The following is a 25,338-nucleotide window of genomic DNA, read 5'->3' as shown; positions in this document are numbered from 1 at the left end:
GCCTCGTCTATTGTTTTCGCCACATGTATGCTTCAGTCGGGTTGCAGCAATTTGGGAGATAAAAATTTATCTTCTACGTTGCACCTTCTACATACATGTCAAAGGCATATCCTGACAAAAAGTGATTTATGTGTTTCATAAAACCATACCATCGCAAACAGTAATATATTGATTTTTGTTGTTTTCCTTGCGTCTACCGGTAGCTGCTCGTACCGTGGAGAGTCACGCAGACGCCGGGCAATTGTATTTTTTTTTTTAAACAGCGCTCCCTCAACTGCACAGTTTTCTTTGAAGACCGAAGGTGCGGGATAGGATTCGAACCTCCGTTGACCCGGTTTTTCCCGGAGCCTTATCACCACGCTCTATACGTGTCCATATCAATTGTATATCTGAAAGAGTATGAAAATCTATACTATTATTAAGTGTACATATGTATTAGGAAAAAGATCAAAAACCAAATAAGTTGTTAATGATATGGGCTCAAATAAATAGACACAAATACTATAATAATGTATTAAGTAGCACCATATCTCACAGTCTTCTAAAACCACAGGTACGAAACAATGGATTTTCTGAAATTTTATCCATATTGAAACCACCTCTTACTGTGTTGATCAACCAAGACTTAAATCCTAATCCCAGTGTTCATAATATGCATACACGTCACTCAGCCCCGACCCGCCCCGTCGCCTCCTAGCACCGCGTTGCGTAAGCCTAGCAGATAAATGAGTATACCCGCGTTGATAGGTTTGATGCTTGCTCTTCACTTATGAACATTCGCGGTATACTTACAAGCGATAATAACAGACAGATACGGTTATAATGAGTATTATCCGTATCCATCACATCTTATTGTTATCCCTATCTGGCCTAACAAAACAGGCCCACCAGTCAGGCAGCAACAAACCTCGCCAACCAACGCTCACGCCTCAGGCGGCGGAGGTCCCCTTCCCCTCCTCGCCCCCCGTCCTGTCGCTCCCTCCTTATTTGAACTTACCACGCCCAACGCGGCGCTGCAACACAAGCACAACCCACCATTTCGCCGTCAGCTTCCCGAGGCTGAGGCGCCTCGCTTTGTTTCGCTCACGCCGCCATCACCGACGCGCGCCTCGAGAAGTCCGTCACTAGGGCTTGCTCCCGCCTTCCTGCTTGGCACGGCGATGGAAAGCGGCCGCGAGGGCCCCGCTGCTGCTGCTGCTGCCGAGGCGGCGGCAGCGCCAGCGGTGGAGGAGGTCGTGGCGAGGAACCCGAGGTGCTGGAGGGGCGGATCGTGGTGGAGCTCTACTCCTCGGTGGCGCCGCGCACGGCGGAGAACTTCCGCGCGCTCTGCACCGGCGAGAAGGGCGTCGGCGCCGACACCGGCGCGCCGCTCCACTACAGGGTTTGTCCCGGTTGATTCCAAATGCGCTTTTTGGTGTAGTTATGTTTTGGTTGAAGAACCAGAGACTTTGGGAGGTTTGGGGTTTTAATGTGGTGCGACTGGGTTTAGTTCGGGTGGCTACTGGCTAAGGTCTTCGGTTTGGGGATTGTGTGATTTTGGTTGACGAATCGGAGTCTGTATAGCCTATTACTATGATTTGGAACACTAGGTTTTGGTTGATGCGGATAGCGATGTTTGCTTGAGATTAATTTGGTTCTCAATTCTGTAATTGCCCACTTCGATCGTACTCGGTCTAATTCAAGCTGTAACCTTCGTCTTGGTGTGATGGGTACCAGTACAATGATTTCGCCCTGAACGATCGCAGCATGCACGCTTTTTGCTGCCACCTGGTTTTAGTGCGACATGATCGGTACAGACGTACAATTATTGATTTAGGCACTGGGGATAAATAAACTCGGTTTGATCCAATTTTGTCTATTCTAGTTGGAGCTTCATTTAAAAGTAATAATATATAATTCTAGTTGGATTTTGATGTGTATGTACCTTGCAGTTAGAGTTGTAGTTTGTAGTTTTTCTTTCTGATTGATTACAGTGATATCTTTCCAAGGCCTTGCTGCCCTTTTGCTTTGATTCGACAAACTTGTTTTTGGGGTCTTTGTTAGGATTGCTTCCTTTTGTCAGACAAAATAATACTCTGTTAATATCGTTTGCTTTTAGTGTTTGTGAAATCCAAATTAGTGTTGCTGTTTTTCAAGTAGCTTTGACGTACTAGTTGATTGATTTACTGCCTAGTTTCAACTACTGGCGCCACTAAACACTAGTGCCGGTACAGGTAAACGTGGCCCTACTTCCATTTTTGACTTCATCTCACTGTTCGGCTTTGGATGCATTATGTCCTTCCAATACTTACTTTCTTCTCTGGCATCTTGAAGTACTTGGTGAAAGCGTCATATACGACAGTTCCTTTCAAATTTCATACTTTGCTTTATGCGGCAATATTGTTTTCAACGCAACTATGTCCTGTGAAACCTGAAATGTCCAGTCAAGGTCCTGCAATGTGGTCATATGGACATGACATGCACACTTTCTGGCAATTTTGTCTTCACACTACTACAGCTTTAGATTAGCCTCAAAGCAGCATTTGTGAGTGCCAGGTGTCCCTAGATTTGCAGTGCTTATTATTTGTGCATTGTGTCTAGGACAAACTCAATGGATGCAAATGAATCTTATGTGGTCGATGTTCCATTAGCAGTTTGTGTTGTGATAGCCTGGTAGGAGTAAAGGACAGTCTTTGCTCTGTATAACTTACATTTTGAGTGAGGTTTGGCATTTAACAGCTGAGATTCTTCAAACCATTAGTTGGAATGATGATGCATGAGAAATATATAATTGACATACTAGTGATTAGTCTTTCCATTGAACTGTTGGCAACTACATGGATCCAGTTGTGCAATGAACATAATGCGACTTCCATGCTTTGTACTTTGTAGTGGTGGGGACTTGGACATGTTGGGGGACTTGCTTTTCCATTTCTTAGTAAGAGATTGGTACTAGTGCTAGATGTTCGTTGGACAGAGTTAGCATGATCTTAACATTTAACGTTCATAAAATAATTCTTCCTTTTCTGAAAGAAAGATGAAGATAAGCCTATGTTATGTAAACCAGAATTGTTTAGTTCTTTGTGAACAACTAGTCCCACTTTTGACCTCCGCCAATTACCTTCTATTTTTCCATCTAGACTTTAACCTCCAAGAATTTTTTGCTGACAACTTTGAGTACGCCTTTTCTACCCAAAAAAAAAAAAACTTTCAGGGCTCATGTTTTCATCGTATAGTCAAGGGTTTTATGGTGCAAGGTGGAGATATAACTGCTGGTGATGGAACTGGAGGACAGTCAATATACGGATTGAACTTTGAGGATGAGAATTTTGTTTTGAAGCATGAGAGGAAAGGGATGTTATCAATGGCAAATGCTGGACCCAACACAAATGGATCCCAATTTTTTATCACTACCACCCGAACACCTCACCTCGATGGGAAACATGTTGTTTTCGGTAGGGTTACAAAAGGGATGGGGGTGGTTCGTGCAATGGAGCATATTTCTGTTGGAGAAGCTGACCGTCCGACTGATGATATTGTTATTGTTGATTGTGGGGAGCTACCAGAAGGTTTCAATGATGGAGTTGCAAATTTTTTCAAGGATGGTGACATGTATCCTGATTGGCCGATTGATCTCGATGAAAAGCCTGCAGAAGTTTCTTGGTGGATGAATGCTGTGGAGTCTGCAAAGGCTTTTGGAAATGGAAGTTTCAAGGTTCATTTTCTTTACTTGACTGCAGCTTGTATTACATATTTGACAAATATTCTTTTAAGTCATATGTGGAATTTCAACTGTGGCTGACTGGTACCATTAGGCTATTCAGGTAGATGGTAAAATAGAAGCCATGCAACTAGCAAATGAACTTCATGTCAATTAAAAACACAGCATTTTGTGCAAACGTTGCTTATTCTCCACTATGTAAAATTAGGTACTTCGGAAACCCAGTGGAATTCTGCAGGTCTTGCATTTTGTAATAAAAATTGGCCAAATTTTTGCAAAACCCGACATCCACTAAATTAGGTAGGTAGATAGTCATAATATGTCAAGTACCCCATGTGGTTCCTTATTGGAACGTGCAACTTAAGTTACTGCTATGTACAGAAACAGGATTACAAGACAGCCCTCAGAAAATACAGAAAAGCCATGCGGTACTTAGATCTTTGCTGGGAGAAAGAAGACATAGATGAAGGTAGTTCTTCTTTTATCTTATCAGTGCTCAGTTTTGTTAATTCTACAGCTTATTCAACTATGGACCACCTAGGCACATTTCACTTTTATTCCTAACGGCCAACTTATGTCCAGAGAGGAGCTCATCACTGCGAAAAACAAAGTCAATTATACTCACAAATAGCTCTGTAAGTTCCATTCCAGCCGCTTGTTCATTCACAGATCTATGATTTTCTGTAGTATAACATTTTGAAAGGTTCTATTTGCTGCATCATTAATGTTTCCCCAACTGGATCTACAGTTGAGCCGTGCAAACATTAGTATCTTTTGCTAGTATATTGAAGCCATTTATTTCTTCTTCAGGCTTGCAAACTGAAGTTGGGAGATATGGCGGGTGCTTTGTTAGATGCAGATTTTGCATTGCGTGAAAGGGAGGACAATGCAAAGGCATTTTTTCGACTAGGACAGGTTAATGTCTGTCTTTAGTGTTAAATCGTCGAAATTTACATTTCCTGTACTAGTAGCATATCTCAGGAAGGACATGGAAATGTATGTACTATAAAACCAGAGTTTGTGGAGAATACAACTGGCTTATTTGCATATGTTTTTGTTGATTGCATAGTTACTTATATGTTGCATTCCTGCCGTACTAGCATAATTTTATAAGTAAAATATTTGCTATTCCTGATTCTACTTTATTGCTAGCCCTGTTGTGTTGGTAGGACTTGCTTTTAGCACCTTCATGGTTAATTCAAACTTCCTAGCAGACATGTCAGAATTTCACATTGTACCGTCTTTGCAGGCACGCATGGCACTCAAAGATATTGATGCTGCAGTTGAGAGCTTCAAGCACGCACTGGATTTAGAACCAAATGATGGTTTTTGCATCTCCATGCTCTCTTCATTGATTTTTACTTTTTTGTTCATGATTGAGAACGCTGATTTTGTTTTGATATTCTTCAGGAGGAATTAAACGAGAACTTGCTGCTGCAAAGAAGAAGGTTAGTTCGTTATTTCTATGAATCCTAGAACTAATGGATGTTCCAGATTTTCCTGACTTGTCATCCTCGATTCGGGCAGATCTCTGACAGACGTGATCAGGAGAAGAAGGCATTTTCGAGGATGTTCCAAACTTCAGGACGATCAGAGAACAGTAACAAAGTACTTTTCTACTACCACATTATGTCATTCGCTATTCAAAATCCTGATCCTTGGGCACAACACGAGTCCTTGGGCACAACATTATGTAATTTGTTTTGCTCTCCTGCAGGAGAGTAGTTGACTCGCAGGGTTTTTGGCAAATCTCAAAATGTTCAGGTAATCAGATTTTGCTTTACAACCTACAGCCAATATATCTTTTGACTTCTTTTGAACTGATATATCTTTTGACTTGAGCGCATGTACTTTTGTCTAGGCATTCTGACTTCATGCTTTATGTTCTTCAGGTATAAGGAGGGAGTTTGCGCAACAAAATCCCATTAGATGACCAAAAATAGTGTGGGGTGACACCAGAGCCTTTTAGTTTTTCAGCATAGAAGGAACCATGAATCCATGATTCACAACGTTGTCGTACGGAATGTAATGCCTGGCATTGACTGGAACAGTCAGATTCTCAGAAACGGTTGCTGATAAACAGTTACTGTTGATGACGACCCATACCTCCTTGTGCGTGGTTTGCTTATTTTGCGTTTTGTCTATGCACTGGAGTTATTTTGCACATATAAGTTGGGAATCATGTAGCCCCACATTCCGAATTTTTCACACAAAATAAGGATCACTAATTAGATAGGGATACAAGTAGGCACCCAATGAGTAGTTATGGGTAACTATTTAGTTTTTTAAAAAAAAAATAGATGGGAGTAAAGATCTGTTTGGCAGAGCTCACAGAGTAACTTCCCGGTTGAAATCAAGGGGAGCTCTGCCAAACAGCAGTTTTCAGCTTTTAACTCACTGAGTGAAATCTGTAGAAGTGATTCTCTAAAATAAACTAAAAGTTGGAAAGCTAAAAAAAAATAACTTCCCCTGATTTACTTTCCGCAAAGAATCACTTTCTTCATATATTTTATTTTAGAGAATCACTAAAGAATCACTTTCAATCACAAAATCACTTTCTCCAGAGAATCACTCTCCTTAGAGAATTTAAATCAATAAGAGCTCTACCAAACATGCCCTAAATCTCTAGTTTATTTTTTTTAGTTCTAGGTTGACCTAAAGATTCAAAAGATACAAAACTTACGTCTCTACTTACAGACGCAAGCACAGTAGTACAATTCTATGGATTCCTTCTAGTGCGGCACCTGATAACCCACACGACATGTATTTTCTTCAAAACGTTCTCACATGGCCAACCAGAACACTACATAGACTTCCTATGGTGTTTATGCATTGTAATTGTCCAATCCCAGGTCCCTCAAGGCAGACGTGGCAGCATCTTTGCAGCTTCCATGAATCATCTTGGCCTTTCTAATAAGCTTCTCTGCACCATCGTTAAGTAGGATTGTCCTGCATTGGCAGCACCAAGTGTCAGGATGTAGAAACATATTATTAGTAAATCAGCAAAATGATGTAAAACTAGCTGGAGATGACAATATAGTAGTTGTGTGCGGCATTGGAATTATACTTCCATCAATAGATCTCACCTGCCCGATAAACTCTGTACATATAATGTTTTCAAGGAAAAATGCAAAAAGAAGTGCATATTCCACAATATACCTGTTTTCAGGGTTTCTTACAACAAGATTACGAATCATAAGACACGCTTGCTTCTGGGTCTGGCCCAAGGAGGGAAACCTTTGCATTGCCTGGATCGCGAGAGTCCCATAGCCTACTTCCACTGCACGTGCTGCATTTTCTGGTGACCTCAGTGTAAGGACCGTCACCATATACATCACCTGCACATTCATTTAGCTCAGGACGGTATCTCAAAATAGAAATTATTCAGTATTTCCTATTTAATATAGTATCTCTTGTTTCTTTTTCAAAAAAAGTACCTCTTGTATTATAGAAGGATCTTCAGAAAATCTGGATGTCAGCTTTAAGAACCTATCAAAACCACGTCGCTGAATGATAACAGACTTGTTCGCATCACTCGCAGCCAGCTTAAAAAAGAAAAGAGTGTGATGTAAGTTTAATTTAATGAAAGTGGGATGCCCTCAAGTACAAGAATGTTGCAATGTTATACCATAATACCATACCTTAGACAACAAAGAGCAGCAAGATCTTGCTATAACTTTGTTCTTGTGTTCACCAGCCTCATCAATGCATTGAAGAAGCACATCGATTCCACCATTTTCAGATATGGAACGGCATATTTCATCCTGTGGTAACACAAAACAGAAGATGGTGAAGTTCTCCTACGTCAGCTCATAATCATATATGTTACTGCACAATAGCTTGTTTTTGCTTTATGAACATACAGCATAGTTACTTCACGGAAAGAAAATAACAAAAACATGAGAAAAATGGCAAGGGCAAGATGATGGTTGACACTTTATTATAAAACTCATCATACTTTTGACATGCAACTCAAATTTCTACTCGCCAGCTACAGATGAAAGACAAAACTAATAACATAAGGACTTCCCAGAGTGAACTCCCTCCTGAGAAGTTTTTCCTTCCAAGTTCCCACTTCCAACATCCAAGAAAACTGAAGCTTGAGCAAATAAAAAATGGACAACATTGCATAGCTTACATTGACAGCAATCGCCTTTAAAGCAGCACAAGCAGATGGCAAGCTGGAAGGAGTGACTTGCTCACGAAGTGAACTGACAAGAACTTCTGCAATCCCAATTTCTGCAAACCTCCGAGAGTATCCATATACCTGGTCAAGTTCATCTTATTTAGTTCATATTTCAAATTCCATTCATCTCAAAACTCGTTTATTGTGAAACTATCATGGCAAAAGATTATCTAAGCAGTCTAAAATGCCTTCAGATGAATATGTACAGAAATAAAATAACATAATAAGCATCAGGTGATAAACAAATTGAAGGAAAATTTAGTATCAAAATTAGCAACCAAGATTACATGTTCTGATAACATTGAGAAAACAAAATGGTCATATACAAAAAGAAAGAAAAAGGATAGGCATAACAATGTCTCCAAATATTGAAGTCAACACATAGCGCTTCCATATTATTTCTGTCAACATGCTGTCTTAACATACAATCATTGCTAGAAGTCTATTCAGTACTAGATAGCAAATGTCCAATCTGATTCCACTCAAATATCTACTGAAATGCTGCATTCCGCTTCTTGCTGTATTCCAAATTGAAATGAAATCAGCAAGGCACAATTTTAACAATGACATATAGACTCATTGCATGCACATAACTGGTACATATTATAGCGCAAGCTAGTTGCCATATCACTATCTATTTCTATAAGATCACAAAAAGAAATGCCAATGCCAAATATTTCCACAAATCATAGCATATTCGCATCGAACTGGTGCATTTGCTAATGTGAAATTATAGCAACAGTCTTCACACAGTCCTACAAGGATAGATAGGACATACTTGAGAAGCCACTACTCGGTTGTCATCAGGCGTCAACAGAACACGTACAGCAACATACAAGCTTTGCACATTAGTTTTTGATTTCTCCCTCATAACCTGCAGAATGAGTTCATGAACCTTCAAGTCCATAAAGGATTCTTTCACAACTTCATTGCCAGCAGAACCCGCTGCCACAACACTAAATCCAGCATCCAGTAAATCTGAACTTTCTGAGTCTGCTTTCAAGATATCCATGACAATTTTGGGCCCTTCACTTTGTCTGAACTTTTCGGTGCTTACAACATCTACAGATTGAATATTCCGGATGTTAGAAATGGTACAGATTGTCCATGCCAGGATATAATAAAGAGTGCAGCGAGCCAAATCTTTTCATCCATCATTTTGCAGTGCAAAATAAAGCGAAACTAGAATAATGATTTTTTATATGAGGAGATAAATAAATATACATGGCACCACCATGACTGAAATGCGACAGGGCATAGCAGAACAAGACACTTTATAGCTGTACGCAGTATGTGAAACTACAAATCACGCAATGGAAGCGGTCTATACTAAGCTCATAACTGCCATTTGAATACAACAATTGCGTGTTGAGTCTATCGGTACAACTATATCCATTTTTTTTAAATATTGAACATCCAATTTTCTAGCACACCATTCTATAACATTAGCACATGTGTAATTTCTGCCAAGCAGAAACGAGTCACTGCTTCCAAGTGCATTTTCGCGGTAACCAGGAATATTAATAGACGCTAGTATGCTAGTTTAACAAAAGTTTCAAATTTCTACTGGTAAGTCATAACTGCAAACTTAAGTTGTGAATAGAAGAGCGATGTAGATTGCAAAACTCATTGCCGTATCTCAGAACAACCGCAAAGACAGTAACGTCATACCCCGGAGCACGGAGCTCAGCGCCTTCAAGGCCGACGCAAGCAGCATCTCCTGCTCAATCCGAGCCAACGCGCACAGGGCGACGAGCGCCTCCACGCCGCCATTCCGCACCGCGACCGCCGAATTCTCTGACCCCTCGCCGGAGCTACACAGGGCGCGGAACTCGTCGAGCAAAGAGATCAACCTATCGAGATCCTTACCCGACCCGCCACTGGCGCTGTGAGAGGCCTTCAGTTCGTCCAGCACCCGCACCACCGGGCTCACCTCCGCCGCGTCGGCCTCTCCGGGCACGCGCTTGATGATCCCTGCATGGAGCAGCGAGAGCCTGAGGCGAAGCGTGTAGCGAATGAGGAGGTGTGGATCTGATGCGGAGGAGTTGGTGGGTACCGGAGAGGTCGGCGCCCTGGAGGGTGAGGGCTTCGACGGCGTCGGCGAGGGCCTCATCGGGATCCATACCGAGGTCCTCCATGTTCTCCCGGACCATGGAATCGAAGGCATCCTGCGAGATCGCGATCGCCATTTCCTTGCTGGTGGCTTGTGAGTTTCGGTGCCGAGTGACGAGTGAATAGAAGGAAGGCTTTGTTGGGGGGTTTTTGGTTTTGAACGGTTTCTCTTTATAATTTTCATCACAAAAAAATCTTAAGACTATTTATTTCAGAATAGTATTATTTTTTTCTTTTTATAAATCTTTTTAAGAAAAACTGTTAAAAATAAGAAAAAATAAAAGGAATGTAAACGAAAAGGGAAATCAAAAAGTGAATAAAATGATGAGAATATGGTTGAGAATGGTCTAAGACACACAAGAAGTTAATTTTTAAATTATTTCTGTCTTTTTCTCAATTTACCTTTTCACTAAAAGCAATTATATCATGTGCTGAAATGTTTGATCAAATCTGATTTTTAAAGAAATAGTATGAAGAAAAAAGATGAATACACGTAGGTTTCAACACAGACATGTGTGTTAATCGATGTGACTCTCCTAACCGAGTGAGCGAGCGCTAGGTGTTTGGCCATGTTTAACTCAACTCATGCTCAGACAATATTGGTTTTTTAATGAAGGAAGACATTGCAAATTTGCAATCAACAAGCGTCGTGTGAAGACCTTGGGCAAAACCATAAGAATGGAGTGCAAATACTACTTGTTGGCTGCTTCCAAGTTCCACCACTGTCCCCGCCTTCGCCTGCTGCTTCTGCCATCGTGGCCGTGCTACGCCGTCTGCCGGCAGCTGTGTTCCTTTCCATGGTGCTGCCTGTCTGGCGCTTGCCCGTGGCCATCGACCGCTTAAGGTTAGGGATTAGGAATTAGGGTTAGAGAGGAATGGGGATAGGAAGTACTCGAGCTGGTGGAGGGAGTTGGTGCGAGCCCGAGGCAGGGAATTGAGTTTGTCGATCATATACGAGTCCCTTTGGAGCTTTTCTTTATTTTTCCTTATTTCTAATGGACCGGACTGAGTACTTAGCAAAAATCAGAGTAGTCATAGGTTTTTCAGAATGCCTTGTGGATCCGCTCATGGCCGGCGTCATCCAAGCCTCCCTCTAAGTCCATGTTTGTTTACTTTGAATTGTGAATTCTGATCATGAATTCTACAAATAAATGGTTAAATTTTGAAAGTAAATTCTGCAAATATATATGAATTATAATTTAATCCACAATCTATTTAAGATGAGATTCTACAATCCATAATTTAAAATTCAGAATTCAGAACATAAACAAACAGGACAAGTCTTACGAGCAACCAAATGATAAACCTCGCTGGAGGCCATAACATCACATAAGAACATAAATATCTACGTAAGATCACGAGGGCAGAAAAAATCAACTGTTTTGGCACAAGAAAACACGCGACTGCCATTAGCAAAATCGATGGTTACTTGAGCATAGAAGAAGTTGCTCCAGTTTATCAGATTTCCACGTTCGGGGCTGTGTGCCTATGCAACCCTACACTCCCTGTTTTCGTTATTTGAAATTGGAGACAACGAAAGTTTATCATATTAACATGTTTGGTCCAGGCGTCCAGCAGTTATCACTAATTGTCATTTCCCAGACATGGCTCCTACCTGCGACCCACGACATTGTATCGTGCTGGATTCATCCCAACCAAATCCTCCTGTAGATGTATGTTCCGACTTCTATCAGAAGATGCGTTGCACGTTCACAAAAAAGCGAGGTTGCCCGGGCAGGGGAACATCTGTTCGTGGCTTGGATCGGGGTGAGATCGTCACGTTGTCTTTGACCCGGGCAAGAGGAAACGAATGTCATAGTAGTCAAATAATTCGGCGAATCTGACTCAGGTGGTCATACTACCATATTTAGTGGTTAAGACGTATGATCTATGAAGTGATCTGCATGTTATGTGTGTGTGGTTGATGCATACGTGCCAACTGGGGCCCATAGAAATGGGAGCTATCATAATTCAAAAGTTCAGAACATGACCAGCACTTCCTTGAAATGTTGCAGTCTCTTACGTATTATTGCATTTGGCTTAGGAGAAAAGAACAACGTTGGAATAACGCGACACTTCGACAAGATAGTTTGGATATATATAAACACGTCTAGGATAAACCAACGAGCACAACATGATTAGCACTACCAAGCAAAATACAAGGAGCAGGTAGAACAAAGCTTACACCGACGTTTACCCAAGGAGAGTTACTCCTGATATGGATGCCAAATGCAGCGCGGGACGACGCCAATCTGTCGGCAAGAACAATTGTCTGGCATCCTTCGCGTGTTCAAACCACGTCGGTGTTATCGCCTATTCACCTAACACAAGTATGCCATGGTGTTGGGGACGGGACCCCCAGCGCCGACGAGCTCACCCTGCTCCGGCTAGCCGGCGCGTTCCGCACTGGGCGATGCGGACTTCTCAGCGGCGTGGTGTTCTTGGATAATATCAAGCATTGTTTGAGCAATCCAAGTGAACGATGAAAACAGAGACTGTAGCTCATTAACAGCGTGTTATTGGATAATCTCTTCTATCATCATCATTTAATACATGAGGGTAGAGTAAACCAAAAGGCCAAACAAAATGCTGAAAAATGAATCGAATTATACACTGTCTCACGAACGTGGGAAGCAAATAGCGAAATACCGAAACAAGGAGTTCATCGTTCTTCCAAGAAATCTTTACCCTTTCATCGCCGACCTGGTGGTGCTGGGGCCGCCGAGGTGCGCCGAATGCCCGTTGAACCCTTTGGCCAGCCGGTGCAGGCCCGGGTGCAGCCGGACGCACCCCATCACGCTCTGCCGGTGGGGCATCGGCATGCTGTCCTCCGGCGCTGCCGACGCAGCGGCCTTCTTGCTCTGCTTCTTTCGCTTCCCGGCAGAGACGTCGCCATTGGTCGACACGGAACCCGCGCTTGCCTTCTTGATCGGCTGGCCAAGTTGTTGCACCGGCCAGTACTTGAACACTGGGTCCTTGCTGATGTTGCCGGTGGCGCGGCCTTTGGCTGATGCCCTCCGGAACAGGAGGAGGTCGCTGAGCCGCCACTTCTTCCTCCCGCCATTGTTCGTGGCCGGAGGAGTGGAGGCCGGGGACGTGGCAGAGTCGGGTTTCTTGGGTGAAGAAGCTGACTCGATGCCGCCTGCGTCGTCTTTGCCGCCGGCGCCAAGAGGGGAGGGGGCCTTGGCTGCCTTCGCCAGGGCGGCGGCAAACGGGTCAAAATCTGCACTGCCGGGCCCGACCAGGCTCCGTAGCCGGGGAGACCAAATGGCTGACCTTGCCGATCGTGGCGAGGACCCGACGCTGCCGCCGTCGAGCAAACGCGGCGGCGGCTTCAGAGGGCGGATCTTGCCCTCGTCGAAGAGCTCGTCGGCCGTCGTCAGTTCTTGCGTCTGCGCGGCCTTGTCGAGAAGGACGCCGAAGTCGAAGTCCGTGTCGTCCACCTCCCCGCCGTCCGCCGTCATTGCAGTCGCGCTGGCGAACTCGGGCTTCGGCTTCCCTGGCTTCTCTTCCCAGTCGAAAGGCACGGTGGAGGCGACCGTGGAGTAGGACACGCGGGGCTGGAACCCGTCGTCGTCTGCTTTGTCGTCGCCGCGGCCGCCGCCATCGACGCTGTCGAACTGCGCGTATATGGCCGCAGCACGCGCCGGGCTGGCGGGGGCGCTGGTGAAGTGCTGGAAGAGGTCGAAGGGGTCAACATCGGAGGCGCCGGGCGGGAGGTGCTCGAACGGGTTGGGCGACGGGGGCGCGGTCACCGCCGCGGAAAAGAACGGGTTGCCCGCCGCCGCGTCGTCGGTGGAGGCGAACGGGTTAGTGCTCCCCAATGCGCCGTCGAACACGAAGTCTTGCGGCGGCGGCGGCGTCACGAGCTCCATCACGTCTGGTGTAGAGATGCGCGTCGCGGCGTGGAGGTTTTGAGAGGGAAGACAGAAAGGAAACCGAGGCAAGAGGCGGATATGAACGTGGCGGAGACTAATGGAAAGGAGGAATTGTTGCCATGTTGGGTTGGGGTTTTTTTTGTTGTTGCCAATGGGCCGGACAAAAAAGAGTCGAGGCAGCCCCCCACGGTTCACAATGGGCCCAATACTTTTGAGTCTGACAAGCCTAGCTCGAATACCTTTTTTCTTTTCTTAAAAAATAAAAAAATAAACCCTCGAACTTCTAGGCTGACATCGGCAATTCGGCATGTCCATAAATTAGAAAGAAAAGCTTATATTTGAAAAAAAAAATGAATTTCGAAAACTTCAAAGTAGGGATGACAGTTTTACCCATTTATCTAGGAGTAAATATCCTAATAAGATCAAATTTGTTCCCTATTTGATGCCCGCTGGCACCTTCGTAGACACGAATTTCTACTTGACGGGTAAGACTTACTCATACCCGTATCACCCATTTACCCGTGACAGGTGGGCCGTGAGCAGTCTAACTCTAATCCTAATCCCCATCCACCTGATGCCTGCCACCATTATTCACACCTAATCCCCATCCACCCGTGCAACCCCGCCCCTTAGCTCGTCCGCCATCCCTCCACCGTCCGAGATCTTCACGCTCCCTCCTTGCTCCTCCCCACCCTTACCCACTCCGTCGGGCGCTGCCTCTCCTCACCCCAAGTCGCTCCGCCAGGCACCGCCCCTCCTCGCTCTGCTAGGAGCTGCACCTCCCTGCCCCGAGCCACTCTGCCGAGTGTCACATCTCCCCACCCCGAGTTACTTTATCAGGTGTCGTATCTCCCCGTGTCGAGCCACTCCATCGGGCACCCAGCCTTGTCATGTCATGAGCTATTGTTCGAGTGCCGTGGTCGCCGCCTAGCCCTGCCTCTCCCCGCCTCGAGCAGCACTGTTGCTGCGAGCTTCGGCCCGTGCCGTTGCCACCGCTTAGCCCCTCCATGTCCACCCCTCGCTGCCACAGCCCCGCCTCATCATCAATGGGTAAATGAGTATACCTGCAGACGACAAGTTTGATTTTATCCACATACGTTCACGGATATACCTATAGATAAAACAAAAATTAACTGATACGAATTTATGTAAACACTATTCATATCACAATTCCCGATTGCAATCCTATCTGCAAGACTTGCAAAACTCTACTTCTACACCCTCTAATGTCCATGCTGCAGACACGTCCGCAAGACGCCAATTTTTTGCAGCACAGTTCCGTCAACCCCCAACTCCCTGTCAACCACACGAGATTCCATCAAACAATCCCAGCCATCCAAAATCCACCCGTAAAAGAAATCCAAAAGAGTAAGAGACAAAAATCGAAGATTTTTCTCCTCACCTTCTTGAAGCCCAAGCAAAACCTCGCGAACGAAAAGGCCCAGGAACCGAAAGCCTAATCGCCGCCCCCTCCTCCAATCCAGAGGCAGACGGGCAAGCTGGACACCTACGCCATGGAGCGGGTGGCGCTGCTCCGCGCCTCCGGCCGCCGCCTCCTCCATCGCTGCCGCAGGGGCAGGCGAGTGGTCCCCGCCGCCTCCGCCTCGTCTGCGGCGCGCCGGCCGTCGTCCTCCTCATTCCCATCGCGCAGCTACTCGGCTCTGCCCGGAGGTGGCGCGCGCCTCCTGGCCGCGGCCGCGCCGCTGCACTGCGCCGGGCGGTACTGGCCGGCAGCTGCTCCCCGGCTTGCGCGGCGACTGTCCGCGCCCGCCGTCTCCACCTCGCCCTCTCCTGTGCCCCAAGGTGAGGACTGCATTTGTTCGAACTCATCTACTCTAAATCGGAAAGCGTAGTGACGTACGTGTGCTATTTTACTTGCAATTTCCGAAGCAAAAGGAACAATGTGTTAATTGGGAATAAATTTGTAAAAGTTGCATTGTGATGGCTAGTCTGTGCTGGGATTTCCTTTTGCGTATTGAATAATTGAGTATGTCTCAAGATAGAGTTTGTAGCATAAAAGTTGTGCAGGTGCTATGTTGTTTTGCTCATAATTTTTACATGAGGCTGCTGAAACATAAAATACACTACCATGAAAGGAAGCAAGCATTCAAAATGCATCCTTTTGTAATTTGAAAAATCAAGGTCATATGTTCATCAAATGTGTGATCGTTTCTTCTGACGTAAGCAGATATGGATGATGTTCATGAGTATGCTGCAAAGCTCGGATTTGAAAAGGTCTCTGAACAGATTATAGATGAGTGCAAATCAACTGCTGTTCTTTACAAGCACAAGAAGACAGGTGCTGAAGTGATGTCTGTGTCAAATGACGATGAAAATAAAGTGTTCGGCATTGTTTTCCGCACCCCTCCGTAAGTGCATTCAGTCCTTGTTTCTTCGTTTTTCTAATGGTATATTAGTATTTTGTTGTCCCGTTGGCATAGGATTTCTCGCACAAAAATGAGTTAGGGAGTCCTACTTACAGATAGGGAATGAACGAATCATTGTATTTAAGCTTGGTGTGGTGTTTTAAAGAAGTATCTTATTATTACCAGGAAAAATTCTACTGGCATACCCCACATCCTTGAACATAGTGTTCTCTGTGGATCAAGAAAATACCCTTTGAAAGAACCATTTGTCGAGCTCTTAAAAGGAAGTTTGCACACTTTCCTGAATGCATTCACATATCCGGATCGAACGTGTTATCCAGTTGCATCAACAAACACTAAGGTGATACCTAATGGCCACAAATCTGCTTCATTTATTTGTTTTATCAACTCTTCTTCAACATTACCATCATACAAATGTTTGTTTTGCAGGATTTCTACAACTTGGTAGATGTATACCTTGATGCTGTCTTTTTCCCCAAATGTGTTGAGGACTTCCAAACATTTCAACAAGAAGGTTGGCACTATGAGCTTGACAACCCTGAAGAAGAGATAACCTACAAAGGTTTGGTTATTGATTCTAATCTAATGGAGCAATCACATTTATATGTGTGGTTACTTGTCCTTCAAAAAGGATCCGAATATAATTCTTTAACTTGTGACTTTAGGTGTTGTCTTCAATGAGATGAAAGGAGTTTACTCTCAACCTGATAACATAATGGGACGTGTATCTCAACAGGTAAACTATTTGTTCTATTTCAGATGTTCAATCTCTTGGCCTCTTGTATTTGAGTTCATTAGCCATTTGTTATGACCGGCAAGGCGTACAGCAAGCGTGGCAAGCATGTTCCAGAGTCAGTTTAGGAGATAGAGTCCAAGTCGGTTTGATGATTTAATCAGTTTCGGTTTAGGAAATGTCATAGAGTTTGGTAGGTTTCAATCAGGAAGGAGTTAGAGATAGAAAGTAGAGATAGAAGTTGGATTTGAACAAGATCTTGTAGGCTGGCTGAGATATCTCTTAGCCGGCTATATATTTTCAGTGTTATGCCGTGATCAATCAAGGAATCAATTACCTCTACTTCTACTCCCTTCCTGCCTTGCTGTTCCTTTGCCTATCCCTGCTGTTCTGCCTTCCAACCCTCTGTCCAAGTCCCTGCCGCGATCTCCAGGAGGTGATCACGGCTCCCACTAGCAAGAGCTTGAAGATGAGGCCTCGAATGCAGAAACGCTACAATCTACGAAGCCAAGGCCCTATCACCATTAGGAGAGGGAGATTACATCTCTCATCGTCCATTGCATGACATTGCCCAAGGATCACCTTGTTGGATAGCCTAACAAGGTCAGGCCTTTTTTTACAACCTACATCTATTGATATTGAACTTTGACACTATAAATTAGTTGAATTTTGGTCAATTTCTGTACCGTCATTATCAGCTGACACCTGATCCATACTTATAGATTGATGTGCTGTTCCCCTTTTTCTGACAAGTTTCATAACTAAGCATTGCAATGAACCGGGTCCAGGCTGTTGCATTTCCTCCTGTATTTATTCTGCGTTCTGGTTTAAGCAGGGTATATTTTAGACTCAGTACAGTAATGACCTGTGACTTTATTTGTAGTATATGCTTCTTGGTTGATTCTTCCTGGTTTAGTGTGATGGGTGGTGTGTGCAAGGCCCAGGAACGGATTCACCGTCGTATGGTTGACCGGCGATTACTAGCGATTCCTGCTTCATGCAGGCGAGTTGCGACCTGCAATCCGAACTGAGAACGAGTTTTTGGAGTTAGCTCACCCTCGCGAGATCTCAACCCTTTGTCCCGCCCATTATAGCACGTGTGTCGGCCAGGGCATAAGGGGCATGATGACTTGGTCTCATCCTCTCCTTCCTCCGGCTTAACACCGGCGGTCTGTTCAGGCTTTCAAGGTTCCAAACTCATAGTGGCAACTAGACACGAGGGTTGCGCTTGTTTGTTTGTGCTAATAAGCCTGAGTACCCCTTTGTGCCGTTCTTATCAGATCCCAAAGGCATTTTCCCCGCTTAGTTTCTCTTTTCATGATCCTATTTTGCCAGTTTGTACATGTAGAAGGGCCTAACTTTTCAGAACTTTATGCAGGCACTTTTCCCTGAGAACACATATGGTGTTGATAGTGGTGGGGACCCGAACGAAATCCCAAAGCTTACTTTTGAAGAATTCAAGGTTTGATATTAGTCTTGATCCAAATTTGGTATTTTCATTTTTTGATATTTACTTTGCTATTTGCTCTTACATGCCCTGTACCAGCAATGAAGTGTTTCATAGTGTCTTTTGCTCTTTGAGCTGTTAGGTATTGCCTGGGCCAGCAAGGGCCCTTTGCTCTTTTATTGTTAGAAGTTTTGATGGTTGGTGGTTTTTACTACAAATTATAAAGAGGATTTACTAGATCACCACACTAGATTTCCTCAAGCACCACCGAAAAATATTTCTATATTTTGGAGTATAATTAAGCTAACATTGGTTGATTAGTTTGTTTTGAATTTAATTTCACTTCCTTTTTTGTGTCTGACGTGCAGGAGTTCCACAGTAAGTACTATCATCCAAGCAATGCGCGGATCTGGTTCTACGGTGATGATGACCCAAAAGAGCGGCTGCACGTTCTTAGTGGTAAGTTGTACATCTAATAGCAATTACTCATGGTAGTCACAAAGTTTCCTTTCGAACCACCTTTTTGTGATGCTCTGAGTTTCCTGTTTCTGAACGCTCTTCAAACTTCTATAGAATACCTTGACCAGTTTGAAGCCAGCCCCACTCCTAATGAATCAAAGGTTTGGCCGCAGAGGCTATTCAAAGAACCAGTGAGGATCGTAGAGAAGTACCCTGCTGGTCAAGAAGGTGATTTGACAAAGAAATATATGGTGTGCATTAATTGGCTGTTGTCAGAGGAGCCACTAGATGTAGAAACTGAGCTTACACTTGGTTTCCTGGATCATCTTTTGCTGGGAACTCCTGCATCACCACTTAGAAGGATTCTTCTTGAAAGTAGTCTAGGAGAAGCTATAGTGGGAGGTGGTGTTGAGGATGAGCTCCTTCAACCACAATTTAGTATAGGCTTGAAAGGTGTATCGGAGGATAACATTCAAAAAGTTGAAGAGCTGGTTATGCAAACTTTGAAGAATTTGGCAGAGGAAGGGTTTGCATCAGAAGCAGTGGAGGCTTCCATGAACACGATCGAATTTGCTCTTAGGGAGAACAACACAGGATCATTTCCTCGAGGCTTGTCACTGATGCTTCGTTCAATTGTATGAGCAAATATCTCATTTCCTTTTTGAAAAAGACATGTTTGAACATATTCATGTATTGTCTTCAACTTTGCAAAAAATTGCAGGGCAAATGGATATACGATATGGACCCCTTTGAGCCTCTGAAATATGAACGACCATTGCAGCAATTGAAAGCACGCATTGCAGAGGAGGGATCCAAAGCTGTGTTCTCACCGCTCATTGAGAAATTTATTTTGAAGAATGTACATCGTGTCACAGTTGAAATGCAGGTCAGTAGAGAACTTTTCACTTCAGAATATATTTTTTACATTAAAATAGTTTTTTTTTCTCTATGCCTCAGACATGCTTCCAATTTAAACCTTTATTGTGCAGCCTGATCCAGAGAAAGCATCACGTGATGAAGCAGCAGAGAAAGAAATTCTTAAACAAGTAAAAGGTAACATGACTCAGGAGGATCTTGCAGAGTTGGCACGTGCTACCAAGGAGCTAAAGGATAAACAAGAAACTCCAGACCCTCCGGAAGCTCTCAGGGCTGTCCCTAGCCTGTCATTGCAAGATATCCCTAAAAAGCCTATTCATGTACCAATAGAGGTAATTCTTTGACTTGCACCTGTGACCTATTTGGCCAATGTCAATGTTCTGCATTTTTTACCTCAGCTGAAGCTCTGAAACCAGGTTAACTCCAAACTCTGTCTCCAGCGGAGCTTTGAAAAAAATCCTGAAGTTTAGCCCTATGTTACTTTGAATTGGCCCTAGCTCTTAGTTTTACACGTGCTGGTTTCCGAAGAAATTAGCAGTCTGCCCAGCTTGGTGTTAAGCTAAATGTAAACTGTTGCCATTTGGCAAGATTTGCAAGTTTGGATTTGTATGGTGCCATTTTATGAAGGAAAAAAAAATCTAGCCTTTACCAGCGTTACATTTACTGGCCATAACCTATTACTGCACCGTATAACAAGAGAAGTGATTTAGGAGTAAATAAGTATGTGATGTGAATCTTCTAGATTCCCCCACGTTCCCAAACTTTTGCTTGGCTAGGCCAATTTGCCTAGGAAGAATATAATATTACCAGCAAAAACTTGTGCGTGCCAAATAGCCTCTTTACCCTGCACAGTCAGATTAATTGCTGCTGGGGAAGAGCACCAGACAGCCCCTAATTTGTCCCACAGATTGGTATGAAGTTGCATGCTTTCCTGTTCATAGGCCAAACCACCAATCAAGTATATCGGATTTCTTTTTCTTGGAATATATATGGAAAGGTTGATAATGTAGAATCATGAACTGATAATTAATAAGTCTGCTGCCTTTGTTTTCCTGAATAGGTTATATATCTTTAGATATCTTCATTTTATTGTTTTAGTTAGAGTAGAGAATACAATGGTCACACTGTTAATGGCATATGTAGGTGGGAGAGATAAATGGTGTCAAGGTTTTGCAACATGATCTCTTCACCAATGATGTTGTCTACTCCGAAGTTGTATTTGACATGAGTTCAATGAAGAAAGAACATCAACAATTGTTGCCTTTGTTTTGGTGAGCTGATTGATCAATACATGTTTGTTGATATATCATGAAGATATTTTCGTATATTATGTGGTACTTGAACTAACTATGAGCATGTGTGCCAGCCAATCCTTAATGGAGATGGGCACAAAAGACATGGACTTTGTGCAGCTTAATCAATTAATTGGAAGAAAAACTGGAGGTATATCAGTTTACCCATTCACATCATCGGTGAGGGGAAAAGAAGATCCTCTTACTCGCATCATTGTTCGGGGAAAGGCAATGGCGCCGCAAGTAGAAGATTTGTTTAATCTGGTATGTTTTTGATGATTGTCTGTGTAGACCATAGAGGCAAAGGCAACGACAGGGTGCAGAAGACATGCTTCATGCTTGTTGCTTAATCTGTTTAACTTGCATGGAAACTCTCATATGGAAGATGACCTAGTCATGCAATTACTGCTCTCATATTTGCATAATGAAAACATATTATTTTCTGTTCTTTCAGATCTACACCATTCTTCAAGATGTTCAGTTCACAGAACAACAGAGGTTCAAACAGTTTGTTTCTCAAAGTAAAGCAAGAATGGAGGTACTAATCTGGCATCTTTTTGATGTGGACTATCATAAGCATGCATCTGATGTGGTTACCTAACGGTTTGTTCAAACACAGAACCGTTTGAGGGGCAGTGGCCATGTCATTGCAGCTGCTAGAATGGATGCTAAGTTAAATGCAGCTGGATGGATTGGTGAACAAATGGGTGGTGTTAGGTAAGATTCTTTGTGGTAGATACATTATATACAGATTGTTAAGTCAGCTGGCTCTTGAAATAGAATTTATTGTTATTGCATTGTAAGCATAATTACATGACTCTGGCGTAGTCCACTGTAGCTTACCTTTATGATATGATTTCTTGGTTTTCTTCTTCTTTCTTTTATGTGGAGGATCTTACGTTTTATGTGCTATTAAGCCATTTATAAGAAATGCATTATCATCTGCACTAGAAGCCATTATGTTTATCGGCATGGTATTTATGTGTTGAGATATTCATTCATTTATTTGTTGCTATCAACAGTTATCTTGAGTATTTGCGAGACCTGGAAACAAAGATTGATCAAGACTGGGACAGCATATCATCTTCGCTTGAGGAAATGAGAAAATCACTCTTTTCCAAGGATGGTTGCTTGATCAACATAACAAGTGACTGGAAAAATCTAGAAAAATCAAGCCAACATATCGCCAAATTTCTTGATTCGCTCCCAAGTAGTCCATCCCTTGGAAGTGATCCATGGCTTTCTCGCCTACCTTCTTTTAACGAAGCCATTGTTGTACCAACTCAGGTAAGGGCTATTTGTCTGAATAGCTTTCAGCACTTTGGGAGATTATTCCTCACTGGCAGTTTGGCATACTGAATTTTCAATATCATTTTATCTGTTGCCTGTAGGTTAATTATGTTGGAAAAGCTGGAAACCTTTACCAAAGTGGATACCAGCTTAATGGAAGTGCCTATGTCATCTCAAAGCACATAAGCAACACGTGGTTATGGGACCGTGTTCGAGTTAGCGGTGGTGCGTATGGAGGGTTTTGTGATTTTGACACCCATTCAGGTACTTTATTCGAGCTCTTTTTCTTGACCTGCTATGTCAACTTTTTTTAATATAGTTATATAACGGATAAATTATAGTCATTTGGTTCCATTGCACGTTCATATATATTACTATATTTGATTGAAGCATTACACTTCCTGCAGGGCAAATTATTTACATACTGCTAAATATTGTTTCCTGTTGCAGGAGTGTTCTCCTATTTGTCATATCGCGATCCAAACTTACTGAAAACACTCGAGGTCTATGATGAGACAGCAAAGTTTCTCAGAGAGCTAGAAATGGATGATGATGCACTCACAAAAGCTATTATTGGTACCATAGGTGATGTTGATTCCTACCAGCTACCGGATGCTAAAGGTTACAGCAGGTATGTAAGCCTCTATTTATGCTGCGTACTCCCATTCAGCACAATTCAACCAAAAATTGATGATATGCCTTATCATTGGCGGTTTTGATCAAACTTTTGCACTGATGGGGGCTGATATTGAGGTTCTATAAACCTGTGTATTGTTGCTGGTAGGCCCGTTCATGGGCAGCATAGCCTGGCAGGCTCAAATTTGTTGGGTTTGGATGGGGCTCGGTCCCCAATTTCAGGGCATTAGGCCCAAGCCTGAAAGTATGTATTAGACTTATATATATCCCTTATATATTAATTTATTTTAAGTGAATTGCACAAAACTACAACTATTGCGCTATTTGTAACATAAAACTATAACTATTGTGCCTAGTAATACAAAACTACAAGTTTTGTACACTAATTTCACACATAACCTGATTTTCGTTATATCTGCTGTCGAAATTCATCGGTACTGAATGGAGCATTACAAAGTAACTCATTTTTTCACCATATAATCTAGGGCTGAAAATAATTTTAGAAATTAGTCCATCATATAAAAAGAATATTGGTAAATTTTCCTAAATTTTTGAGATTTTATTTGAGGCCCTAACAATTGTTAGAAGTTATAAAAGTAGTCTTTTTGGGTGAATCCAATTAAAATGGGTTTTACATGGATTATGGAACACATACAAAAATTCTAGGATTTTTGAAGAAATATAAGACTATTGATTTTTTAATCAGTGAACAGTACCGTGAACAATGAATTTTGACAGAAGAGATAACATAAATGGGGTTACTAGACACAATAGTTGTAGTTTTGTGTCAAAATGACACAATAGTTATAGTTTTGTGCAATTCACTCATTTATTTTTGTACTAAAATTTGGTATAAATAATATTTATATTGGGGAAATAGGTCATGCAACTGACGCAGCCCAGCCTTTGAACACATCTAGTTGCTGGTTTGTGATGCATTTTCTTTTGGATTAAATTGTATCTTATGGAAATACTGTGCAAATTATGCTCTCTTTAGTGTGGGGCATAAATAATATGTAAGAACTGAACGTGCATACTGGTTTTTTTCAGTCTAATGCGATATTTGCTGGACATCACGGACGAGGAACGGCAGCAAAGACGTGAAGAGATACTATCGACGAGGTAGACAAATCCATGATCCAAACATCATATACTTTTGTCTCTGCGCTTGCCGTATCATCCACCTTGATATTTTCTTCACAAAAAACATTGATTGTGCTGGTTTTCATGTGGCAGTCTAAAGGATTTCAAGGAGTTTGCTGATGCTGTCGAAACCATCAAGGACAATGGGGTTGTGGTTGCTGTTGCATCACCTGATGACGTGGAAGCAGCAAACAAGGAAAATGTGGTATTCTCGGAAATAAAGAAGTGTTTGTGAGGTTCCTCCGTTCCTGCATTTTGCAGGAGTTTGTCAGAACCTGCACGGAGCCCAGAGGTTTTTTCGACCTTTGCCCTTCACTGATGAATGCCAAGGCATAATGGCGAGAGCACCCTCTCCATCACTGTAGGTGAATCATGGCTTTTTAGTTTCCCATGCAATTTTGGGGGCAATAATTAGTTCAGAGTGATGAGCGAAGCACATTAGTGTATGCTAGATTGCTCCACCGCGTAAGCTCAGTGCTCAAACAAGTCAGATGCACGCGAAGATTCTGACAGAATATAAAGAAGAGATTATTAGATTTGTTCAAATGATTGTTCAGGATTTTCGATATGGAGTATTTGAGTGCACCTTTTGCAACGACGGATACCTGACAGTTTAGATCGCACTATCGCACCAAGTTTCCTGTCTGATCTCTATTGATTTGACCATATTCAGATGTACCAAGGATTTTGACAAAATATAAAAAAGAGATTATGCAATTTGCTCAAAATGTTTGTTCGAAATTTTCTACGTTAAGTACACACTCTGCAAAGGAAGTACCAATTTGTTCAGATCGCAATCAGTCTTATCAGAGCATGTTTGCAATCTACAATGGCTTCACTAATATATTCTACTAATATAAAATTCTTTAACACTTGCAGCCATTGCAACTGGAACGGGGTGCATTAAATGGACATATGAGTGCTTCTAATTGTTGACGCAAACTAGCATGACCAAATATTGGTCATGGTAGTGTTAAAATTTGACGTAGAAAGGAGTGTTTGGGTTACAACTAAGTTATAGCAGTACCAAGATGTATGACATTGGCTTCACATATCATTATGTATTTATTGCTAAAATATAATCAACACTGATCTTATTTTCTAGGTTAAATTGCAAGAAATATACCGGTTCAAGCGGATCACAAATCCGATGTATGGTTTAAAGTTATCATAATTTGAAATAAGTTAATTTCAAAATG

The 25,338-nt window shown here is 42.7% G+C and overlaps 3 protein-coding genes and 1 pseudogene across 3 annotated transcripts; 2 read left to right on the top strand and 2 right to left on the bottom strand.

Moving 5' to 3' along the window:
• Positions 1 to 813: 813 nt before the first annotated feature.
• Positions 814 to 5,879, top strand: LOC133921172 (peptidyl-prolyl cis-trans isomerase CYP40-like; annotated as a pseudogene).
• A 436-nt stretch (positions 5,880 to 6,315) lies between these two features.
• LOC133921171 (uncharacterized) lies at positions 6,316 to 10,133 on the bottom strand. Its single transcript, XM_062365940.1, has 8 exons — positions 9,943 to 10,133; positions 9,558 to 9,860; positions 8,665 to 8,948; positions 7,839 to 7,967; positions 7,342 to 7,464; positions 7,138 to 7,245; positions 6,860 to 7,038; positions 6,316 to 6,649 (listed from the first exon to the last, which is right to left on the bottom strand). The coding sequence occupies exons 1-8, from the start codon at positions 10,073 to 10,075 to the stop codon at positions 6,526 to 6,528; spliced, it is 1,383 nt and encodes a 460-aa protein (XP_062221924.1). The 5' UTR covers positions 10,076 to 10,133; the 3' UTR covers positions 6,316 to 6,525.
• Positions 10,134 to 12,501: 2,368 nt separating this feature from the next.
• LOC133920357 (uncharacterized) lies at positions 12,502 to 14,051 on the bottom strand. The gene has a single exon (XM_062364973.1). The coding sequence runs from the start codon at positions 13,871 to 13,873 to the stop codon at positions 12,683 to 12,685; it is 1,191 nt and encodes a 396-aa protein (XP_062220957.1). The 5' UTR covers positions 13,874 to 14,051; the 3' UTR covers positions 12,502 to 12,682.
• A 1,246-nt stretch (positions 14,052 to 15,297) lies between these two features.
• LOC133921169 (presequence protease 1, chloroplastic/mitochondrial-like) lies at positions 15,298 to 24,685 on the top strand. Its single transcript, XM_062365939.1, has 19 exons — positions 15,298 to 15,679; positions 16,065 to 16,245; positions 16,429 to 16,603; positions 16,693 to 16,825; positions 16,929 to 16,999; positions 18,375 to 18,458; positions 18,812 to 18,902; positions 19,017 to 19,537; positions 19,624 to 19,788; positions 19,892 to 20,110; positions 20,922 to 21,049; positions 21,145 to 21,334; positions 21,525 to 21,608; positions 21,690 to 21,787; positions 22,093 to 22,357; positions 22,462 to 22,624; positions 22,811 to 22,991; positions 24,047 to 24,118; positions 24,233 to 24,685. Exons 1-19 carry the CDS (start codon positions 15,391 to 15,393, stop codon positions 24,372 to 24,374), a joined length of 3,252 nt encoding a protein of 1,083 aa, XP_062221923.1. The 5' UTR covers positions 15,298 to 15,390; the 3' UTR covers positions 24,375 to 24,685.
• The last annotated feature ends 653 nt before the right edge of the window (positions 24,686 to 25,338 follow it).

This window comes from Phragmites australis, chromosome 6 (genome assembly GCF_958298935.1).
Source record: "Phragmites australis chromosome 6, lpPhrAust1.1, whole genome shotgun sequence".
NCBI classification, from domain to species: Eukaryota; Viridiplantae; Streptophyta; class Magnoliopsida; order Poales; family Poaceae; genus Phragmites; species Phragmites australis.
Note: the sequence above shows the minus strand (reverse complement) of the source record. Positions and strands in the feature narration are given on the sequence as shown.